Here is a 19,862-nt window from a genome sequence, read left to right as displayed (position 1 = left end):
CAGAGCGATGCCAGGGAGGGTGCTTCCAGGTGGACAGCTTGTAGCGCGAGCAGTCAGAAGGCCTTGTGCAGCAACTCTCCTTTTTTCCTTAATGGACTTTCTGTGGCAAGGGAAAGGATGGAACAAGTGGTGGGAAAAGAGGGGGCCACGAGTGGAAGGCCACGTCATCTTGCCCCCGACCTGGGAAAATTCCACAAGTGAGGCAGGGCGGTCAGCAGGCAGAAGCGGATCTGGACTGAAAGCAGCACCGCAAACACCCCTTGCACTTGTCACCGCTAAAGTAACGGCGGAGGGGCACCGGAGGCGGCTGGTTGGGCCCGCGTGAATGCCAGCACCCGAAAGACAATCCAGCTCATGAGGCAGCGCCGGAAGGGCTCTGAACCCAGTCTGCACGGCGCAGGACATGCAGTGGCCAAACGGATCTCTGGAAGGAGTCCTGCAGCTCCCCTCCAAATGCTTCCACACCGGCTGCCCACGGGAGGGCCAATCGAGCCAGCGCAGCCACGTCCTTTTGATGCTGGTCTCTACTGGGCGGCGGTGGCGGGGGGGGGGGAGGTTGGTGTTGTTTCAAGGGGGAGCTATGGAAAGACTGGTCTGGAAACAAATGCGCTGTGATCTTCCAAAGAGAGAAGACCCCAGGGTGCTGACCTCGCCAGGGCACCCAGCTGCACAAACAAGCTCGGATCTGAGCTTCTTGCTTCCATCCCTTCTTTACGGGGGCAGGGGGGGGGTCTTCCTCCATCCACCCCTGAAGCACGAAGCAAGCAAGGCACCCACGTTTTCTGGCATTGCCAGGGACCCTTGGCAACCTCCTGTAGACACCCGCACAGCACGGCTAGAGTTTTCGTGGTACTTTTTCAAGCTCCCCTGCAATACCCCCCTTTCAGAGATAGCATTTCAGATGCGACAGTACTTACCCCTTTCCCCATCTTCGCTGGAGCAGGAGATGGAGAGAGGCAGGATCCAGAGGGTGCAGGAAGGGGGCTGGGGGCGGGGGGGGAGACAACGACACCGCAACAAAACTCGCCCTACGAGCAGCACATGGACAAAATATACGTTCAGCCGGCGGAGCGAGCCCTCCTTTCTTTAAATAGATCGCTTGTTCCCTCCGCTCCTTCTCTGGACAGAAGCACTTGTTGAAACTGGATCTTGAGGGGAGGGAGGCTCCTCCCTCCTCCCCCCTTCCCCCGTCCCGCTTTCCCAACCTCCCCCCGCATCCAGCCCTTCCCGGCGCAGCCCCTCTCCCTTCCCAGGCTCTCGTCAATGGGTGGGATGGCTCTGCCCGCAGAGGCTTGTTGTGCGCTGCGCCCTCGCCCCCCCCCCCCCCCGGCCCAGCCGCCCGGCTGAGAAGCGCTCGCTGGCCGGGGCTGCTCCATCGGCTGCATGAAAGCCCCCTTTCTGCACCACGTGACTCTGAGAGACGCACAGCTTTCATCTCGCCCAAGATTTGCTTCCTGAGAAGGACCCCCCCCCGCCCCACTTTCTTTGCCACTTTGGGGCCATCAATCTCAGGCTTCCCGTCCTGCGTGTCCGACTTGGTGCTGGCTCTGCACAGACACGCGTCTGCTCTTTCCCCAGCACCATGCATCGCCATCCATCCACTGACACCCACCATGCTAGCAAGGCCAGGGGGGCTGGGGGGGGCGCCATATCAAGCTGTGCCTTATGCCGGCTCCAGATCCTTGGTCCTTCCAGACACCAGCGACTCTCCGAGTCCTTGTGTGGACGAGGCCTGGTCTGGCTGGGTCACCCTTTTAACTGGAGACGCCAGAAAATTGTACCCATCTGGGGCCTTCACCACGCAAAGCAAATGTTCTACCACCGAGTGGTGGGGCCTTTTTCCTTCCTCTACCCAATTCAGGAACCCTGACATTTTCACAGGCATTTTACGCATGCTTTCAAGCGTGCATATTTTTTGTCACCGCCAGGACTAGAAGCTTGCTTGCTCTTTTGAAACTGGGAGCTGCCATTCTCCGGAAGCTGAGTTCTGCACTCCTTGCCACATTCTGCAGGATCTCTGCACTCCTGAAATCTTGGCTGACATAGTGGCTCGTATTACAGGAGCGTTGCTCTAACTCTAAAATGTATATTGCTTCCAGTGTACAAGCTCAGACTGGGACATGGCAATAAAAATCTAAAATGTGCACTTCCTTTGAGGGCCTTCAGAACTATTCTGGGCCCAAGAGGCTCTCTTCTCCCCTCCTCACTTCTGGTCTACCTTATGTTCATAAAAACAACAGAGGAGTCCTGCTGGGTCAGACCAAAGGTGGTCTGTTTTGTTCAGCATCCAGTGGCCAGATGCCTCTGGGAAGCTCACAAGCTGAGCTCCAGCCCTCTCCCACTGTGCCCATGCCCCCAGCAGCCAAAATTCAGAGGTAGATTGCTTCCAAACATGGAGTCTCCATCCAGCTGTCACTCTACTTATCCTCTTCCATGAATTTGCCTAATCCCCTTTTAGGGTCACCCAACCCAGTGGCTGTTACTATGTCTTCCGGCAGTGAATTACTTAGCAGTGTGACAGCCTCTAAGTAACAAAAACGGTTGCATTCTCCTTTGCTTCTTCTGTTCAGTATTTTTTTATCTTGGCTTAACAGAGGATTAGATCAGAGGTTCTGAAACTTTGTCTGCTATCTAAAGTGTTACGATATCTGACTGATCACATCAGTGTGCTCGTTGAATGATGCACCTCATTCTTTCATTGGCTCCGCGCCCTTCTCTCCAGTTAAGCCTTTGACTGATCTCTGTTCTTCCATCCATTCTTTCTTTCTGACGCATGAATCCAGCTATCTCCCTGCTGTTCCTTGCATCTGATTCTCACTTTGACTGAAATCTCAGCCACATGGGCCTGTGAAAGGCAGTCAGCATATCTTGACAGCTTCGAAGAGGCCTGTAACCAGAAATTAGACGGGATACCAGAAGCTGGAAGAAGGATTAGTTTTGGCAGAGCAAGTGGGCAGAATGCCACCTTCAGATTTCCTCTTGTACCTCTCCATGTAAGCTCCAGATTTGCCCTTATATGAAAAAAGAAAGAAGGCAAAATGACATTTGAAATGTAGGGCCCCTGCCAGAAATTCACAGGCGGCATGACAGCAATGACAGGCCATACAAGAGGTGCAAGGCCAGGGTCCCTGCTCCTCCCAATCTTCCTTCCTTCCTTCCTTCCTTCCTTTCCTTTTCTTTTCTTTCTTTCTTTCTTTCTTTCTTTTCTTTCTTTCTTTTCAGTGGGAGGCTAGCATGCTGCAAGGCGAAGGTTGCCTTCTGGGAAAGGAGTGTTTTGTGACCATCTGTGCCCACCATGGCAGCCACTTTCTGAATGGTCAAGCCCCCCAGCAGCCATTTTGTGAGCATGCCCATGAAACTCTCTCAACATTCCAAACATGCCCTCTGATGTAAGGATGAAATCTGCAGGCTTGTGGGGGTCTGTGGCTTCTGAGATGAGCCCAGGATGGCCCTTGTTGAGCAGAACAAGTTGCCCAAGTATTCTTTGGCCATAGTCTTGGGTATACATCACTGTCTCTACGTGTCAACCTGCCACTTATTTAGAAGAAAGAAGAAACAGGATTTCAAACAACCTAGGAGATTGTGGCAACATAAGGGTTGTGTGGAACTTTGCCCGTGGCCTGATCCTCAATGCTGTTCAAAGGGGATTCACTTAGTGCTGCAACTTAACTGGGGTCAGGAGTCAGGCGGCAAAGACGCCATCTGAATGATAAGAAAGGAGAGTGATAGATAGCAGTCTCCAAAGTGGCAGGAACTTGCGAAAGGCCAAAGGGGGCTATTATCTCTCCAGGCAGACCAACCCTCCTTCACACACCCTTGAAGAAGCTGTTATTAATGGCACAGAGAGGAGAAGGCACATCAGGGCCACTTGGCCAGAGACGTAACAGGCTGTCAAAAGGTGGAAGCAAAAAAGTGGGCCATAGAAAAGCCCAATCCTAATGTGGACTCTGAACAAGTAAGCCCTATTGAATTCAATGGAGCTTAGTCCTAGGCCATTCAGTTTCGGATTAGGGCTGCCTTGCCCAGGCTGGTGCCCCCAGATGTGCTGGACTGCAGCTCCCCTTTTCTATTTCTGCCCCACTTCCCTCCCTCCCTCCCTCTTCCTTTTCCTTCCCACACAACAGGCTGCCAGGGGACAGACAGATCGCTCTGCCCAGAGGTCTGAACTGATTGCATACAGAGGGCTTTTGAAATGATGCCGGGGGCCGCGTGCAGCCCGCCCCTGATTTAAAACATCAACAATAATAAAACAGGAATATACTAGTAACAGAACCAGCAATTTCCCACCAGCTGTAGGGAAAAGTATGAATAAAACACAGCACAAATAAGGTCTCATCTTGTTAAAGGTGATTAAATGCTTGCCAACAACAAGAACCACCACCATCTTTGAGAACCTTCGAAAATGGGCTCAGATGGTAAGAGGGGCCATTCCAGAGACTTGAGTCACAGCCAGAAATGTTCTGCCAACTGTTCTAGATGGTTGGGGTGGCACCCACAAGACAGACTTGCAGCTGGACCATCAGGATTAGGGAGGTTCATTTGGGAAAAGATGGTCCCCTGAGAATCCTGGACCCAGGCCATATAGGGCACTGAAATGAACAACCATCCTCTTGAATTCCTAGCCTGAAAACAAATGGGTAACCAGTGGCATTCTTGTAAAATGTTGAGGTTAAGCAGATGTGGTTTCTCATTTGAAGAAAAGAAAAGGGAAAAGAGAAGAACAGCGAGACCTACCTTTAGAAAGCAAACTTTTCCTGACTTGAATGAAAACCAGCTCACCCCGCTGGTCCAGAGGGAATTAATTCCAGCGAATAATGCAAAGCTGGGTTTTTCTTTTTCCAAATCTCCTTTTAATATGTTTTTGAGAAAAAACACACACCTTGAGTTGGCAGTACCTTTTTCAACCCATGGAGAGGGCCTTTTTTCATTGTTCCATGGCACCTTAATAAATGTATGTATTGCTATAACCTCAGTGAAGGTGCCTTTTAGAGAGAACTGAAGAATGTTTCAGTGAGCTTACTGGTTAATAAAGATAGGATCATTGTTAAGATCATGGTTTTATGTTTTTGTTTTGTAAAGAACAAACCATTGTTAAGAATTTATTTTTCATTCTCTGCTGCAAAACAGTGTCTCCAAAAACAGCCTTGGAAACTGAGCAGTTGAGCCCACCAATTAAAATCTGCCCTTGCCCATTAAAATTGCCCCCCCAAACATATTTAAATATGACTTTTCCTTCTATCAGTTAGAAGGCCGACAAGTAATCCCCCCCTCCCCCGCCCCCAAGTCCTTTACTCCTACTTTGGATTGAAATACAGCTCAGAGTGCTTCTGGACAGAGGGCTCCTAGCACTACCTGTCATAAGGCTTGTGCAGCTGTTCTTTCTCTTTCTCCTTGATGGATTTTCTGCAGCAAGAAAAAGGACAGAAGAACCAGTGGAAAATCACAAGAGGGTTACCAGCGGAAGACATCATTGTCTGGACCCCTCTGTAAGATTCTGTGAATGAGGCAGGACGATGGCACAATAAAAGCGTCATCTGGAAGCACCCTGAGATGGAGGATGTTGGATCGATCTTGAAAACAACAGCAACCCTACTGTGTGGGCAGGCCTATTTGCTGAATAGGTTCAGAATGCAAATTTTGTAAGGGTGTACCCAGAATTTGCATGCAACTGACCTAGTCAGGTGCTTCCTAGCTGTCACTTCCCTAGAGACGCGGTCTGCAATACAGCAGGTCTGCAATACATCCCCCCGTTGCTGCCTCAGAGATCCAGCCCTCTCCTTGCTCCTCTTCCCTTCTCCCTTATCAGTTTTGTGCTAGCTTTAGAAACAGACCTGCAAGGCCTCAGATAGTTGGGGGGCCCTTTCCCAGTGCATCATTAACTTTAGGAATTTGCTGACAGAAGATGTGGTGGTGGCCAGCTGCCTCAGGTGGCTTTGAAAGGGGATTAGATGAATCCACGGAGGAGCAGGGGAGGCCTTTCAGGAGTTGTTAGCCATGATAGCTGCATTAGAACCTCCGTGTCTGGAGGCAGCCTACCTCTGAATACCAGATGCTGAATACCCAACAGCCATTCCAGCAGGCTGTACAGAGGGAGATGCGAGGGGAAGAAGGGCCCTTCCACCAGCCATGCTGAAAGACTGCTCAGTTTATTCCTCTTCCCTCCCCATCTGCTCTTCCTTGTGTCTCATGTCTTTTTCATTGTAAGCCCAAGGGGAGGGCCTCCCTTATTCTCCTGATTGTATGTAAGCTGCTCCAAGAGCCTGTTTGGCCGAGGAGCAGGATAAAAATACTTCGTTAATCGATGGCCTTGTAGACCCCTTCCAACCCTACTATTCTATGACTACTATTCTATTCTATGATCGATGGATCGATGGATCGATTGATTAAACGATGCAAGGCCAAGAAGACAGGCTGGTGGCTGGCGATGTTCCACTTCTGGGCTTCTGGTCATGCCCTACTTGTGGGCTTGCTTGAAGCAGCTGGCTGGCCGGCTGGCTGTTGTGTGACATGGGATTCATCATATTTTGTTGCATTGCTCCGATACGCACACAAGTCATCTATGGAGACCGTCACCCCCGCTACTAGACTCTGGCAGTGACTTCTCAGGTTGCAAACGTCTTCTGGAACCTGTAAACCGAGAAACACAGACACTACAATAACCGAAAATCCGTATCTCCATGATACCTTTATTAGGAGCACTCAAAGGTCACCCAATACCACGCAAGCTTTCATGTTCTATGGAACTCTTACTCAGGCAAGATGGTAAACAAAGCAAAAAAGGGGAGCGACGGGGAGGAAGAATGTGTCTGATGTGCAAGCTGTGAAATCTGCATTTGGTTACAGTCGTGAGACGGGCAGTGGGAGGCGGCGGCAGACTTTCAGACTGGGCTTCACCAGGTGCAGAGATGGTTTCAGGTCGCACCTGGGACCCTCCCAAGTGTTGCTGGGAAGAAGAAGCAAGCAAGCAAGCAGCGGCTCATCCCCCATCTTTGAAAATATAATTTCCAGCTGTTACTTAAAACCCCTTTACCATCCTTAGGTGAAACACGCAGGTTCTTTGGCCTGTTTCATTATGAGGTTCATGTACGTTTTTGTAATTATTTATTTACAAATATACAGGTAGGAAGCAATTTAGGCTGGGGTAAAGCAGCATCAGTCTTGCACAAACAACAACACATCCTTGCCTCATGCTGTTTGTTTGTTTTAACATCCAGACTGAACAACTCCTCTGTGTAACTTGGAAGCTTGCATACTGTATGATGGGCATTAGCTGACTGTATTAATTCACCAGTCCCCTTGTGTTCTTGTTGTGTTTTTCCTCCCTATCCACTGAGCAGAGCGGCAGCCTTTGGAAACACTGTCTTCCTCAGTGGACAGCCAATGAGGAAGCAGTAGGTGACGCTCATTTCCCGGGAGCCTCTGCATTCCTCGAACTAGAGTGTTGTTGTGGCAAGGAACCGGGTGTGCTGAAGGCTGCTCTGAGCATGCAAATGTGGCTGACAGTGTGCAAAAGACCCTCCAAGGATCAAGGATGTGGTTTCCTAAGTTACAAAACTCCAGTGCCGATAAAGCAACCTGCACCAAGGTCAGTTCAAGGACTCAGAGAAGGGATTGAGGCAGAAGATAAATAGTATTTGTAGTTTGCTCTCTTCCATCCTCTCTCCTGTTGGCTTCGGGGTGTGTGTGTGTGTGTGTGTACACATGTCTGCACTTCTGTCTTTTTCTGGTTTAGCTAGTGTCGCTTCACATGTGTGTGAAATTCACCATTCAGTTTTACTTTGGGGCCCTTTAGCAAAGATCCGTCACCGCCTGTGTTCCTGCTGTTTTTGGATTATCAGCATGGGCCTGGCCCTGGCATTTCAGATGTTGCAATCCGCTCCGGTGGGGGAAGGGGTAGGTTTTCAAAAAAAAATTTCCAAACAGTCTTGCCAGATCTTGAAATAAGACATTCATGTATTTGGGCAGCTCCTGTGGGCAGTTTTGCAGATGGAGCCTAGAGGTTTGGGGTCCAGGGGCAGAGCGAAGCACAAACGTTGTCTATTTTCCTAGTTAAGGAGGATGTGGCCTGACACCCACTCGGGGTCGTTGTCCATCTAGCCCAGTATTGTTTGCTCTGACTGGCAGCAACGCCTCTGCGGAGTCCCAGGCAGAGAAAGCTGCTGCTGCGGCCCACGACAGCATGATGGGTGGCTACCAGGCAGGGAGAGGGCCATCTCTCTCATGGGCTCCTGTCCGTGGAGGGCATTTCCTATGGGGACCTGCCTGGCATCTTGCTTGTCTACATTTAGTCGCCAGGTTAAGACCTGCCTCTTCCAGCAGACATTTAATCTTTAATATTCTGCTCTGATTATTAACTTTACTGCTGGCTCTTTAATAGTTTTAATATTTTCAGTGTTTTAATACTTTGATATTTTCGTTGTTGTATTTATTGTTTTTTGTTGTTTTATTGTTTGGGCTGGGGATTTTTTATGATTGTAAACTGTCCCGAAGCATCTGCTGGTTGGGTGGTATATAAATTCAATAAATGACCACATGCACGAATGAGAGCTCTTCCCCAGCCTCTGCTATCGGAGCTTTTCAGCTGGAGGTGCCTTGGCTGGCACCTGGGACCGTCTGCCTGCAGAGCCCGTCCTCCCCCGCCGAGCGATGTCTCTTCCCCCTTGGCAAATGGCTAAAGAGAAACTGCCTGAGGAGGAAGGAAGACACCCCCCCCCCGGCATTTCTAACCGACTGGGATGTCTGGGCAAGTCTAGCTGAGTTGGCTAACTCCTATGGATCGTTCTGGGTGCCGCTCAAACGCCACAGGCCCGGCAGTCCATGCAACCGCAGCAGTTGCTTGTGAGAGGGCAGCAAGGCCTTTGTGGCCCCAGCGCAGCTGCCAAGTGCCATCCGAGAGGCCCCAGTGGGTATCGTGCCTTGCACGGCCACGGAGGATGCGAAGGCACAGCTCGGGGACAACGGACGCCCGACTGGGGCTTGTGCGCCAACAACGTCTGCAACTTGATTGCAATGGGTTGTGCACAACGCACCTCTCGGAGCAGGCAGCACAGCTGCTGAACCCGGTGGAAGGACTTCAGCCAGCCCCGGGCCGGCACATGCGTGCAAACCTGGAGGACTGGGGCTTCTTCCGCCTGAGCATGTCGCTGTCAGTCAGTGTCCTTGGGGCAGGGAGACACAGCCCCCTGCCCGCCCCGGCTGAATCACTGCAGCGCAAGGATGAACGCGAGGGCCTCTAAAATTAGCCCTGACCAGTTCATGCCAGGAGTGTCTGCTTACACGTCCCTCACTTTATGCTTTGCCGGCCAGCTTGGACAGCCAGGGGTGATGGAGAAGAGTGATGGAGATCCTGAGGAAAATGCCACAGAGCGACTCTGGGGTACGCCGCAGGGCTTGCTGGATGCAAAGCAGGCTCTAGGGTTCAGCCACCCAGGGGCTGCTAGTGCCATAACACGGCTGCCGTTCCTACCTGGGCCCAGCTCTGCCACAATGCCTCTACCTGTTCAGCTCTAGCAAAGGGGGGACTTTTCTCCCCTCTGCACCATGATGCCCAAATTCCCCCTTCAATCCTAAATGTTCTGGGTACAGGAATTTGGGGTTGCCACATCTTGAAACAACCCTAAAATACTGGTGCCTGAGAACGGAGCCCAGCGGTTTGGGGAGGCCGAGCAGGAGCAGAGGTGAGTGCAAAACCTGCCTGCTCGCCTGAGGCGTATGGCTCCAAAGCCCGAGCTGGGAAGAGGGGGTAGGGGACGGTTTTCTTTGGCCACGGGCCTGGGAGCAAACTCACCCCCTGGCCCGGCTGCTTCTCGTCGGGTCGGCTGGCTGGATGATGTAGAGGACCCCGTCCCGTCCCCTGTCTTGCCTCCGGCGATCCTTTTTATATCTTGGTCCCTGATATAACCGGAGGAAGTGATGCCCTCTGCTCTCGAGGGCCGTGATTGCTTTTGGGGGGTGGGTGGGCTAATTACAGCAGTAAGAAGAACCTACCCTGTGACCTGAATTTCCTTGGCCCAGGGGCTATGAAGCCCACCAAAATGGGAGGCATATTCGTGGTGGGGAGGTCAGCATTTCAGTCTCCTTGAAGCTTTTCGACGCACGCCTCGGAACCGCAGGGCCAGGCATACGGCTGTGTTGCTCTTACCCTGGAGGAAGAGGCCGAGTCGGTGTCCTTGGACCAGGCATGTGCCCCGAGCAGCCCCCGGGGCTTGGCCTGGCGGTTGCATTTCCTCCCCCTTCCGCTGCTGCTGCCTTCCCAGCTGGGATTCTGCAGAACTTGGCCGGAGCTTGGTGGTCACGGAGGAACCTGCTGCCCGTACTGCGAGTGCCGGACATCAGCGGGAGGGCCGCCCTCCAGGGCTCCAGCTTTTCCCTCACGGGGGAGACTGAGCCGCTTTGTTTTTGAAGCACGGCTCGCAAAGACGTGCAGCGTCAGCAGGACAACACACACACTGCGAAGGCAGGCCTGCTGTTGCGTAACGCCCTGCCCAGGGACACGTTCGCCTTGGCTGAGGCCGCCGGGAGCCCCAGGTGGGCCCGATTAGAACCACATGCAGGAATCCGAGGTCAAGAGGGGCCCGCGGGAGGGTGCGATCAGAACGCACCTGCCGGGAACACAGCCCGGCCCCTCCAGGGCAGAGTCGCAGGCGAGCTCCGGCGCCCACGGCCACCAAGTATGCCGTGGCAGTGCAGGCCGCCAGGAGAGAACGGAACTGAACAGACCCGGCGCCATCGTGGCTCCAGGAGTAAAACGAAGCTGGCTTCTGCTGCCCTGAAGCTAAGCGCATTGACTCGGGGATCGGCACTGTTTTGTCACAGAAAAGGATAATGCCCCTTCGGAAGTTAAAAAAAGAAAAGGAGCATCTGTAACCATCTGCATGGCCCGCCAGCCGGCCCGACTGCAGCGCCGTTTCAAATGTGAGAAAGGGTGTTGCGGTGAGCATCACCAGTCCCGGTGCACCCTGGGATCCCCGTGGCAGAGCAAGTGCTGACTCCTGGCCTGCTTACCGCAGCCACCATCCCCATCCGCTCTCTAGGCGGTCAGAGGAGGGGGCTGGACTTGGCCCCGCCGTCCATTCGTAGCTGCCCCACAGCCTAGAAGAGGTGCCTTCTGTCCACGCGAAGGAAGACAAGAAGCGTTCGCCTCTGCAAAGGAGCAAATGTCTTTCCAAGGTCGTCTTTGGGGCATATAAGAAAGGAAACCAGGATATAGCCTCCCCTTCTTACCCCCTCTGTGTAGTTTACCCACATTATGTGTCCTAAGCTGTCCCATGGCGGGGGGGATTGAGGGAGGGGGGAGCTCAGGCCAAGAAGGGTTCTGCTTCACTTCTTATTCATGGGAGGTTTGTTGAAACTGAATGGAAGAAACAGGAGTCGGGGCTTGGGGAGGAAACAGACCTAATTTCTGGCAGTGGTTCTGAGTGTGCCAGGAAAAATAAGAATAAAAGGAAGCAACCCCTCTTGCCAGAATCTCTGAGCTGTGGACAGAATCTAAAGATGCCTTTTTTGTTTAAAGTCCCCTGACTCCATGGAGTGGGAAAATTTAAAAATTCACGGCCCCACCTACACAGCAGTGTGGGAAAAACCTGGATGGATGGATGGATGGAGCAAAAGAGATGAAGGGGCGCCCTCCACCTTGCCCACCCCGGTCTAACATGAAGATGACGACCTTGGAATTTGCACCGTCTGCTTTGGCCCAAGAGAGTCCGTTTTACGTGGACGAAAGAGCTAGAAAGTGCTGCTTCAGTTGTATGTTCAAAAGAACATTTGGATCTCAAATCCCGGGGCGATTTAGCTGCTGGCTGAGTCCTGGTCACTCTCTTCTTGGGTTCCTCTTCAGGCAGTGCACATTTCCAGAGAACGTGGAGCGACACCCGTCTTCGCCAGCCTGGTGCCCTCCAGATGTGGGGGACTTCAACTCCCATCATCCCCAGGCAGGCTGGCCAGTGGCTTGGACGTATACGCTGCACACACAAGGCCTAGGAACACCCCCCCCCCCGCGCGCAATTCAGTTGCCATGTGACTGCTTATCTTTTGCTTCTGGAGCTTGGCAGTTGGAGGGAGGGCATTACCATTCAGAAGGCCAGATTTCTGCCAGGGGTCTGCCAGTTGCAGACACCCAAAATCACTTCATAAGGCTGGCCCTGTATGCGGGCACAAATGTCTTCTTACCCCACGGAAGCGTCCCTCGAATACCCACCCTGTATGCATCCCTCGAATATGGGCGTTCCGTGGGCTTTTCTCTAGTGCAGGGATGGGGAACGTACTCAGTTCCTGGGGCAGGTTGCCCTCTGGACCAGGCAGCGGGTGAGATGCCATCAAGGGGGTGAAGCCCCTCCTCTCCCGTGACGTCACCCAGCTCCAGCTCCTCCCCAAGCCCCCAGGAGTCTCCAGGCCAGGCCAGGGTGGGGTTCAGGGAGGGGGGAGCCCCACTGCAGCGTAGAGTGTGTGTGGGGTGCAGGGCTGTCCCGCCACAACTGACGATCCACAGGAGACTGAGATGACTTTCAGAACATTCACAGGCAGCAGAATTTTGTTGTTGTGGCAATATTATCCTATTAGTTACAGGAAACTGCTTTGAGGCTCTGCGAAAGGGGGCCAGGGGAAGGCGACATTTCTTTCTTTTTATTAAGTGTGTGGGGCTGTTGGGATAAAATGTCTTGAAGTGGCCAAATTGCCCCCCCACACACACACTCACGCTCAGGGACATTAACGCCCTGCCCCTTGGTCAGTCCTTTTCTCTGCCATTTTGCCTTGCCCTTGGGCCAAACATGACCAAACAGAAACTCTCTGGGTTTGTCCTTCACTCCCCAATGCCTGGCATGGGCCTGTATGTCTGTATTTTCTTCCTTCTTTGTTCCCCTTTCCCCGCACACCCCCGGGGCTGAGCTGGTTTAGTCCCCGTAGAAAGAGGCCCTCAGCTGCCCAGCTGGGGCGTGCGGGAACTCAGAGGTGCTTCCAAAGTCAAAAGACACCATGCAGCTATTCCACCCATTCCTCGATGGATGTTTATGGAAAGAAAGAAGAAGGATGGAAGAAACAGTGGGAAAACACGGGAGGGGTACACATGGAAGATGATGCATGGACATCCCCCCCCCACTGAACATGCTGTGACACCCCCCCAGGCAATGGCAAGATAAAAGCCCCACCTGGAAGGACCCTTAAGTTCCGGTAGTCAAGGAGGAGGGAGAGAGACAAGAAGGAGAGAGAGAGACAGGAGGGAGACAGAGCGAGACCTACTGGGGGGGGAGTGATGGTTGTGGGAGGAAGAGGACCCACTGCTCTTGGGAACCAAGGGTGATCGCTACTGGCTAAGCGGAGTGCAAGAAAGACCTGGAAAAGGAAAGCATCCATGATCCCCATTTCAAAGTGGATGTTTTCCTCAAATCCCAGAAAACTCGTCTTAGCACAGCTAAACCAGAACACAGCTCCTTATGTTGCCCCCTCTTTGCAGTGCTCCTAGGCCCCAAACAACGGGGGATTCAGAGGGCTATTTCCTTGCGGTGGAGGCGCGCACGGGGTATGTGTTAGGAATAATGTGGCTGGAAGGAGGGTGGTGGCGGGGGAGGAATAATGGGATGCCAGAAGCAGTGCGGCTTTCAAGCCCCGTCTCCTGGGTTTCCTTTGCTCAATGAGGCCTTCGCAGGATTTGGCAGGCAGCGCCTCCAGCCCAGGGTGGCTTCTGCCTTGCGCGGACTGGCTCAAGGTGCAGAGAGGCCCTAGGGACAAGCGGAGGCCTTCCTCCTCCGTGTCTGCAACCTGGGAAACAACAAGTGGGTGTGGTGGTGTGGTGCTGGGGGACGTATCTGAGAGCCTTGGACCAAGGAAGGCTGTTCACCAGAGGCTGCCCTGCATTTCCAGAGCTGTGGAAATAAACTGCTGTAGCAGAATTGCCAAATCCACCGCAGGAAGGCCAGCATCAGAGCCTCAGTTCTCCTGGGCCCTGATAGCCACGGGAGAGCAACCCACGGTGGCTCTCTGATGCAGCAAGCATCCCAGGGGGTATGAGAAGCTGGTCAAGGAGGCCTCGCCACAAAGTCTGCCGTCATGTTATCCGAGATGGGGCAATGACAGAGGACATGACCAGGGTCGTCCACAGCATGTCAGGAAGTCAGAAAGAAAAAGAAAATGTAGTAACAAACAGGGGAGTCTCCTGTGTTCACTCTGGCCCGAAGGGCAAATTCACACGCCTTCCCAGCCCTGGGAAGATCTCCAGAATTGGCTCTGCTGTTAAAGGTCACAGTCGCTCCTCTTTGCAAGGAGCAGAGATGAGAGCAGGAACACGTATTTGGGGTGGTGGGGGTGGGAAACAACCTCATTTGCAAAGACATGAATGTTGCATTCTCCTAATTATAAATTTAAGGGGTTCTTTTTGCAAGGGGAGGTACTGAAGGATGATTCTGACAAGGAGATACTTCCTAGGCCGTGGGTATGGGTAGAGTGTTGGCTGAGTTGTTCTCGCTCAGACTTACCAACCTGGCAGGGTTGTTGTGAAGATAAAACTGGGGTTCGGGAAGAACCAGGTCTTTCTGCCCTTCCATCGAAGGAGGACAGGATAAATATGTAAAAGCTCACTTCACATTAAGGTTCAGCAGCAAGTTGCTTGCTTGAGATTCTGGGATTTGGTTTTTAAGGGCACGCGTGTCTTTTTATAGAGAGAAGAATGTATAGAGAGAAGAGAGAGCTTTAGGGGGCTCGGTGAGAAGTTGCACCTCCAGAAATTCTCTCTGCAGCACAGCTCTTAAAGCTACAGAAAGTGTTCAGAGGCCTCCTTTGCATCTGCCCGATGGACTGATTTGCATCACGCTCTGTAGGGTTTCCGGCAGCTACAGGGGGGTGGGGAGTGTGTGTGTGTGTGTGTGTGTGTGTGTGTGTGTGAGAGAGAGAGAGAGAGAGAGAGAGAGAGAGAGAGAGAACTTCTCTCTGCTGACTGCCCTGGCATGTGGCCAGGAGGCCAATCCTGGGCTGAGAAACGCAGGGTCTGTCTGCAGAAAGCTCTGTTGCTGGGCTCCACTTCTCCCTTCGCTTTGCCCTGGACTGAGCAGGGCGGGGAGTCCTGTGGAGGTGGGAGCCACCACGGGTAGCCTGTAAGCCGAGCCACACGCTGCAGCCCTGCCTGGCTCCTGCATTCCATTCTTGGCCTGCGTGGGCTCCAAGAACGAGCAAGCCTCTGTGGGGACGCTGTCCCTGTGCTGGCGGCCTCCTCCGGCCTCTTCAGCCAGGCCCTAGGGCAGTGGTGGGGTGGGTGGCGGCCGCCTGTGGGGACAGGCTGCGGGCTCGGGGGTGCGGATCCCGCCACGTGGTTTCTCAAAGCCACAGTGCAGCCGACTGCCTTCCCCGGCATCCTCTTCTCCTATATCCAGCTCCCTCCTCTGTGTGCACAGCTGGTGTTCAAGGCCAGAGGCTTCCAAGTTTGGCAAGTTTTCTTAAAAATCACCACAGAGCCCAAAAGCAGGACCTGGTAGCGCAACGGATTTCTCCTTCCGTTGCTCACCAGCAAAAGGTGTAAGTCACCCTTCCTCAAGTCCTTAGATTGGGGAGAGGCCCGTCTCGTGGTCCCACCACTAGGGGAAGTACAGAGGGTGGGGAAAGGCCTTCTCTGTGGTGGCACCTTGACTCCTGAGAGGTATGCCTGGTGCCAACATCACTGCCATTTCGACACCAGGCTAAGACCCATCCCTTTAGCTGGGCACTCAGGCGTGGTGGGCGGATATGCCTGGATCTCTGCTGTGTGCTTATTTCTCTCTACTGATTGTTACCGCTTTTATTAGATGTGTTTTATCGTATTATTTTGGCATTCTTCATTGCATTTTATTGCTGTAATGCAGTTGCCCGCTCTGAGATATTGTTTTAATGAAGGGTGGTAATATAAAAAGGCTGTAAGAGGAGCCCTGCTGGACCAGACCAAGCAAGGGGGCTCTAGGGAGCCCATAAGCAGCAGGCCAGGTGGTGAACAGCCCCCGCCCCCCGCTTATGTTTGCCTCCAGCATTTGGCACTCCAAAGCAGACTGAAGAAAGGGGTTCCATTCCTGGGTGCCAGGGCTTCTGCGGATGCTGGAGATGCCCCAACGGATCAGACAGGGCAGCCCACCGAGTCCGGCATTCAAGACCAGCGACCCACGTGCCTCCAGGAGCCCACATCCAGCAGGGCTCGGAGACCCCAGCCCAGGCCCTCCCGCGACTGGCGTTGTTCAGAGGGAGTAGCAGGCAGCTGCTCGCCTGGGAGGCCCCCTGTGGCCACCAGGGCCGCCACGCGTGAATCGCCAAAGAGGAGGAAGCACATCCCGGAAAAAAGGCCCGACCCGTTCCTGCCAGAGCCGCAGATGTAGGGAGAACTGTCACCTGTAGAGAAATGCAGCCTGTCTCAGCCCAGGAGGGGGACGGCGGCCAGGCGAGGCATGTGCCTGCTGCCATCCGTGGGGGGCCGCTTCGAGGCCCCTGCTCTGCTCCCCTGGGGTTGTCTTAATGAAGTGCGCTTGGGCTGGGTGGCCCTTCAAATTGAGGACTGTCCTTTGTAAAATAGGACACACGCCCCCCCAGCATTAACAGGCTTCTCCTCCAGGGGTTTGTCAACATGCCCTCCCGCCATGTAAAGCTATCTAAGCTGGTGGCCATCACCACGCCTCAGGGCAGCGGACAGACCCTGCCTCCCGTGAAGAGGGATGTTCTTTTGCGTGTCCCCAGTCCGCTGCTTCTCTCATTCACAGGATTCCAGAAACTCTAGCGCTATGAGAGAGGGCAGAAAAGGCGTCTCCCTCCCCACGCCAAGTGTCATCTTATAAACTGTGACCGTTTGGAGGCAGGTTCTGGGTGGACATGGGGAACAAACTAACGCTTAATCCAGACAAGGTGGAGGCGCTGTGGTGGGGAGGTGGCTATGGGCTGGCCTGTAGCCACGTCTGGGTAGAGTTGCCCTCGGCCTGAAGGGCCACTTTGGCAGGCTTGGGGTCCTTCAGGATGCCACGCTGCCGGGCAGGCCTTTCACCGGCGGAGGCTGGCATGCCAGCTGTGGGCCCATCTGGAGACAGCGGATCTTGCCTTGGTCATGTGCGTGCCGCTGCAGGATGTGCTACGTGGGGCTGCCTCCGAAGATAATCTGGGACGTTCAGCTGGCGCAGAATGTGGCTGCTCCTGTGCTCCTTCGGGCCAGTCGGTCAGAACATATTATTCCGATGGTGTCAGTTGCTTATCGGTGTGGTGTGTTTCCCGGTCCAGTTCAAAGTTCTGGTTGTTGTCAGTGTTGTCATTATACCAGCGTTGTCAGTGTCCCTGTTGTTGTCAGTGGCTTGCCTGCAAAAGAAAGCAAGCCTCCCTTTGCATGGCATGAAACTCTGTGAGGGAAAGTGCTTTGCTTGCACCCTACATGTAGCCATCCCCAGATACCCCCCCCCCCCCGCAACTCCCAGCGGGATTGCCTGCAAGCAAACTGCCTCATCTTGCCCCTGCCAAGAAAATAACCCTCGATCAAAGAGGGGAAATCCACCAGTTCACTTGGCTTATGCTGACCCTCAGTGGCTGCAGCAGCGACTGCACCCCTCCGCCCGCCGGGGCCTTCGCTGAGGTGGCTTTGCATGGAAACACACCCAGCCGGGGCTAAATCAGTCGCTGCCCCAAGGGGACATTTTGCACACGTTTTCCGACTGGCACAGGTGTTAGAAGACGTAACGGACTATTGCTGCTTCTTTTAATTTAGAATTGCATTCATCTTCCCCAAACTTTACTGCGCAGACCTGAGCCTTCATGCAGACCTCAGCCCCTCTTAGCGGCAGGCCCGTTTCGTGTACTGTTGCCCACTCTTGTTTCGTGTGCTCCTCTGAGTGCACACACAGGCCAGCGGGGAGGGGGCATCTGTGGACAGGGCCTGCTTTTGTGCAACCCAGCCAAGGACTGTGGCTCCGTGGTGGAGCGTGTCCATTGCGTGCCAGGTCCCACCCAGGCAAAGATGAAAGATCAGGAGAGTATTCAAATTTTTCACACAAGTAGGTATAATAAAACAATGAGGTTTATCAATTATAAAAATTCACCTGGGAGGCATTCGCCATTAGACCACCTCCTCAGCTAAATTTAATCTGCTAAATTTGAGAGCCTTTGTTTTTTAAAGAGATAAATGCATAATGTGAGTGTCCTACAACTTGATCCCACTAAAACTTAGCTACCAAGTAATATACAATATATCATACACAACATAGTTTTAGGAAAAATACAGACTACTCTTCCCATATGGTGATTTAACTGGCGTAAAATTTGCAAGAAAACAGTAATGTGAACAATGACAAGGATCAAACTGTAATTCAAGTCACAGATAGATGCTATTTATATACCTTTCAGTCAGTGTCTTCACTGATGCCCCTAGGATCCAATGTGTTTATGGATCCAATAAATCTTCTCTTTCTTGATTGTATAGTTCTTTTGCCTTAGATCATATATGTTCTTGGGCTGCATTAATAGAAGCACAGCTTCCAAATCCCGGGAAGTACTAGTTCCCCTCTACTCAGCACTGGTTAGGCCTCATCTGGAGTACTGTGTCCAGTTCTGGGCACTGCACTTTAAGAAGGATGTAGACAAACTGGAGAGGGTTCAGAGGAGGGCAACAAAGATGATCAGGGGACTGGAAACAAAGCCCTATGAAGAGAGACTGAAAGAACTGGGCATGTTTAGCCTTGAGAAGAGAAGACTGAGGGGAGATAGGAGAGCACTCTTCAAGTCCTTGAAAGGCTGTCACAGAGAGGAAGGCCAGGATCTCTTCTCGATCATCGCAGAGTGCAGGACGCAGAATAATGGGCTCATGTGACAGGAAGCCAGATTCCGGCTGAACATCAGGAAAAATGTCCTGACCGTTAGAGCAACACGATAATGGAGCCAATGACCTAGGGAGGCGGTGGGCTCTCCCACACTGGAGGCGTTCAAGACGAGGCTGGACAGCCACCTGTCAGGGATGCTCTGACTTGGCTTCCTGCATTGAGCAGGGGGTTGGACTCGATGGCCTTGTAGGCCCCTTCCAACCCTACTATTCTATGATTCTATACACCGAAATCTCAGGCTTTTCTCGTCATGGTTATGCTCTTGAAAATGTGTGAGCAGTGCAGCCTTAGCTTCGCCTGTTCCAATACAGCGTTTTTGTTCACTAATGCGGGTCTGGGCAAAGTGTATGGTCATTCCTACATAGATCAACAGGCACAGGCATTGAATGAGTGTGTGGGTGTGTATATATGTGGCCCCTTTGGTTTTACTTGTAAAAAAAACACAGTATTTTCATTTTATCACTGGAATTAATGAATGGCTTTACTGTACCGTAGTTGGAACACAGTGCCATTTCCACAGGGGAACTGACCTTTATTCCCATGTCTGTTTAAAGTTCTGGCAGGATGTGGCGTTTTTCCTTTCATCCTGGTATGTGCCAGCATGTCCCTAGGGGTCTGCTGGCCTTTGTGGGCAAACAGTGGGCCATTTCTACACTGGGGAATATCCTCCAGGAGGTACCAACATTTGTTAATAGCTGCCTCAATTTGCCCAGCGTAAGCAGCGAAAGCGATTGCCGCGATCATCCTGTCCACTTGATTTCTTTGTGTTTAATGTTTGAGCAGTGCGCCTCTATCTACACATTTAGCCTTACATCGTGCCTGTTTTAAGACTCTGCAAGGATATCCATCCTGGATATAGGAAGAAAGCCAGACTATGAAGCACATGGTCTTCGATGTCTATATACTAATGCCCAGAGTATGGGAAACAAACAGAACAAACTTGAACTCTTAATACAGGAGGGAAATTATGACTTGATAGGTATAACTGAGACTTGGTGGGGTGACTCCCATGACTGGAATACAGCAATTGAAGGATATAACTTGTTCAAAAAGAACAGGAGGCAC

At 52.6% G+C, this 19,862-nt stretch overlaps 1 protein-coding gene across 1 annotated transcript in view; it reads right to left on the bottom strand.

The window, feature by feature from the left end:
- The window catches only part of LOC146334731 (sodium/potassium-transporting ATPase subunit alpha-2), a 45,952-nt gene extending 44,687 nt beyond the window's left edge, over positions 1-1,265 (bottom strand). The window contains exon 1 of the mRNA XM_084824191.1: positions 918-1,265. Coding sequence (XP_084680317.1) covers positions 918-929 — 12 coding nt within the window. The 5' untranslated portion in view covers positions 930-1,265. The remainder of the gene's footprint in view (positions 1-917) is intronic.
- Between the last annotated feature and the right edge of the window lie 18,597 nt (positions 1,266-19,862).

The sequence above is a fragment of the Heloderma suspectum genome, chromosome 17, assembly GCF_057233095.1.
Source record: "Heloderma suspectum isolate Gila_16-S chromosome 17, 16-S_ref, whole genome shotgun sequence".
NCBI classification, from domain to species: domain Eukaryota; kingdom Metazoa; phylum Chordata; class Lepidosauria; order Squamata; family Helodermatidae; genus Heloderma; species Heloderma suspectum.
Note: the sequence above shows the minus strand (reverse complement) of the source record. Positions and strands in the feature narration are given on the sequence as shown.